This window comes from Cyprinodon variegatus, unplaced genomic scaffold (genome assembly GCF_000732505.1).
Source record: "Cyprinodon variegatus isolate N-32 unplaced genomic scaffold, C_variegatus-1.0 Scaffold12, whole genome shotgun sequence".
In the NCBI taxonomy this organism is placed as follows: Eukaryota; Metazoa; Chordata; class Actinopteri; order Cyprinodontiformes; family Cyprinodontidae; genus Cyprinodon; species Cyprinodon variegatus.
Window position 1 is genome coordinate 653,525 of NW_015150465.1, and position 2,801 is coordinate 656,325.

At 41.2% G+C, this 2,801-nt stretch overlaps 1 protein-coding gene across 1 annotated transcript in view; it reads left to right on the plus strand.

Moving 5' to 3' along the window:
- Positions 1 to 2,801, plus strand: part of LOC107089333 (pyroglutamylated RFamide peptide receptor-like) — a 19,537-nt gene that overhangs the window by 11,490 nt on the left and 5,246 nt on the right. The window contains exon 4 of the mRNA XM_015382063.1: positions 283 to 518. Coding sequence (XP_015237549.1) covers positions 283 to 518 — 236 coding nt within the window. The remainder of the gene's footprint in view (positions 1 to 282; positions 519 to 2,801) is intronic.

The window sequence follows — 2,801 nt, forward strand, 5'->3', positions numbered from 1 at the left end:
CATGGTTCAGCCCCTCGTGCAAAATTCTAGTTTGCGAGAGCAAATTACTGCACGCAAAATTGGATCTTGATAAATCCGGCCCAGAGTGTATACAGCTTACAACAGTGAAATTAACATTACCATTATAAAGTGCAGCACTTTGAATATTGCCTTAATACAGCCCATGTTTTTTTTTTAAGTTTATTCTGTAAGTCCTGACATTTGAAAAAGTGAAATCCAAGCTCAATTTGAGTTACCTTTTATGTTTTGAGCCTCCACCCTTTTCTCGTTCTACCTCCACAGGTGAAGTATGACTTCCTGTACGACCACTACCATGTGTGCTGCCAGGAGAGTTGGAGTTCACTGACCTATAGACAGGCATACACCACCTTCATTATGGTGGCTCTTTTCCTACTACCTTTGGCGGCCATGCTGTTCCTCTACACACGCATCGCCATCGAGCTGTGGATTCGTAAGAGGGTGGGCGACGCTTCTGTTCTGAACACTATGAACCACAGGGAGATTGGTAAGATCTCCAGGTGGGTTTCTCTGCAGGAGTGTACTTCAAGTAACAAGATATTTGCTAACATTTATATCCTGTGCGTAAAGTTATTTTTTTTTTTTGTCTTGCTTCTGTATTCCTAATGGAACTGGTGCAAAGAAAAAGACGTGTAATTTAAGGCATATCGATTGGATAGTGTCATAACCTGACTAAGGCTGCAAGAAAAAGGGAGATAGACCAGAACTATCAGAACTCACAGTAGGTCCCCCCCTATGTGCAAGAGTAAGAACATGGGCCGCTAAATGGTAAAGGATCAATGAGGTCAAAAGAAGGCAGGAATGTAACTGGCTGGAAAGGAACATTTTAAAACCTTAATTAGGCTAAAGGCCTAGCTCCCTGAAAAAAGAGAACAGCAAAAATCAGGACAATTAGTGGACTGGAGCGGTAGTTCCGGTAGATAATTCAGATAGGAAAAGTACAGAGCCTGGAAACTGACATGGAGAAAAATATATTTAGTGTGCACGAAAAATGAAGTACTTCTTCGTAGAAACAAAACACTAATTCCTGTCCATGACATTTTGACTTGGGGCCAAAAAATATATATAGAACATGCCCTCAAGCTATTAATTCCTGCCCACAGAGTGCTTATTTGAGACCACAACATAGATATGAAATATATTGTTTAGCAGTGCAGGATTTTAGGGGGTGGGGGGGGACCCTTTTTTTTCTTTTTTTTGTAACACAATAAAGTCTGTTTTTACAGTAATGAAAACATTTGGGGGTTTAGCCTAACCCACCTTTCTCTAATTCCTTCTTTAGAATTTGACCTTTAGAGACTGTAGTCATGCATTTTTCCCAAAGTGCTCATTACTCTCCCAGCACTGACTTAATTTTATCCCACAAACACCTGCTTAATCACAGCCTCTCTAAATGAACTCTAAATTAAGTTGGTAGAGGAGAATCTCACACCCAAATCAGGCTTTTTTTTTTAAGCCATGGGAACCAGTGAAGATCGGAGCTCTAAGGCCTGAACCTCCACTCTGGGTTAATAGTCTGTATTCAACACTATTTGTATAGGTTTCACCATTTAACCCTATTGCTTGTAGTCAGGGCTGTATGCAGTCTATATGCGACTGCCCAGACCACAAACGTAAAGCATTTCCTTACGCTGAACAACTTTAGAGTTAATCGTCGCCATGCATACGTAAATACGTGCTCAGAGGCGCCCTAAGCACCACAGAGAGGAAATAGGAGAAACTCAGCCTCTGACTGGTCAGAGCAGAGGCTGTTGGGCGGAGCTACCCTATCCTTTCTTTGCCTGTAACAATGGCAGCTATATTTTCTGTGATCAGTGGATAAAAAGTAGTTTTTGTATGTTTTTAAGTGAGAAAGTCAACCTGAAAACTTAATCTGTGCAGTCAGTTCATCAAGATTACAATCCTGCCTTTAAATATTATTTCCCTGTCGGAGAAGCTGAGACCTCCATGCACGTGCGGTGCTCTGTCACTGCGGGAATCCTGTTCAACAGCAGCCTCTGGTCTGGTCGCCTCTTCGCGGTTTTCCTCTACTGTTCATGGCAACTGGAAGTAGATGTTAGCATTTTTCATGTACTTAATCCAAACAGCAGGAACCAGAATAATAAAATCGAAAACATATTTCGCCGGCAGGTTTCGACATTTTAAGTTAATTTAGGCGTTAATAAATTGTTTCAGAGGAGTGATCATAGAGATATGCATCAGCAATGCTGTGTCCGTCTCCCTGCCAGCTCCCTGATCAGCTTCTCTGATTGGCTGATGTAACGTGTTAAGCAAAAGTAAAATTTTTCTAGCAGCTCTAGCAGCTGCTGCTTCTGAAGCTCGCCGGAAGCTCAGAAGTCCTTGATACGCGTCAACTATTGACTTTGCATGTAAACTAGCTGCTTCTGCTGCCTCTGCTGCTTGCGGTCTGAACGTAGCATTAGACAATAGGTCCTTTAAATTTTTTTATTTTATTTGTTATTTTAAAGAGATCACCCTTACAGAAAAGGTCCTTTTCTCTTCCTCCTCTGCTTGCATCTAAGTGTGCAAAATGTGGTTGCCTTTAGGATGCAGAAATACTGACAGAGATGTAATGAGTTCACTTCTTTGATGCATTAGTACATCACACTGCATATTCTGTAAACATACCTCCCAGAATTTCACGTTGAGACAAACTTGTCAGCTGGACATTGGCAGGTGTTATCTTGCTTTATCCTGGTGAAGATTCTCAGTCATCCAGGTCAGTTATTCCAAAAAAAGTAAAAAAGAAACAACATACTGGACTTTGTTTCCAAGTTTAAAGA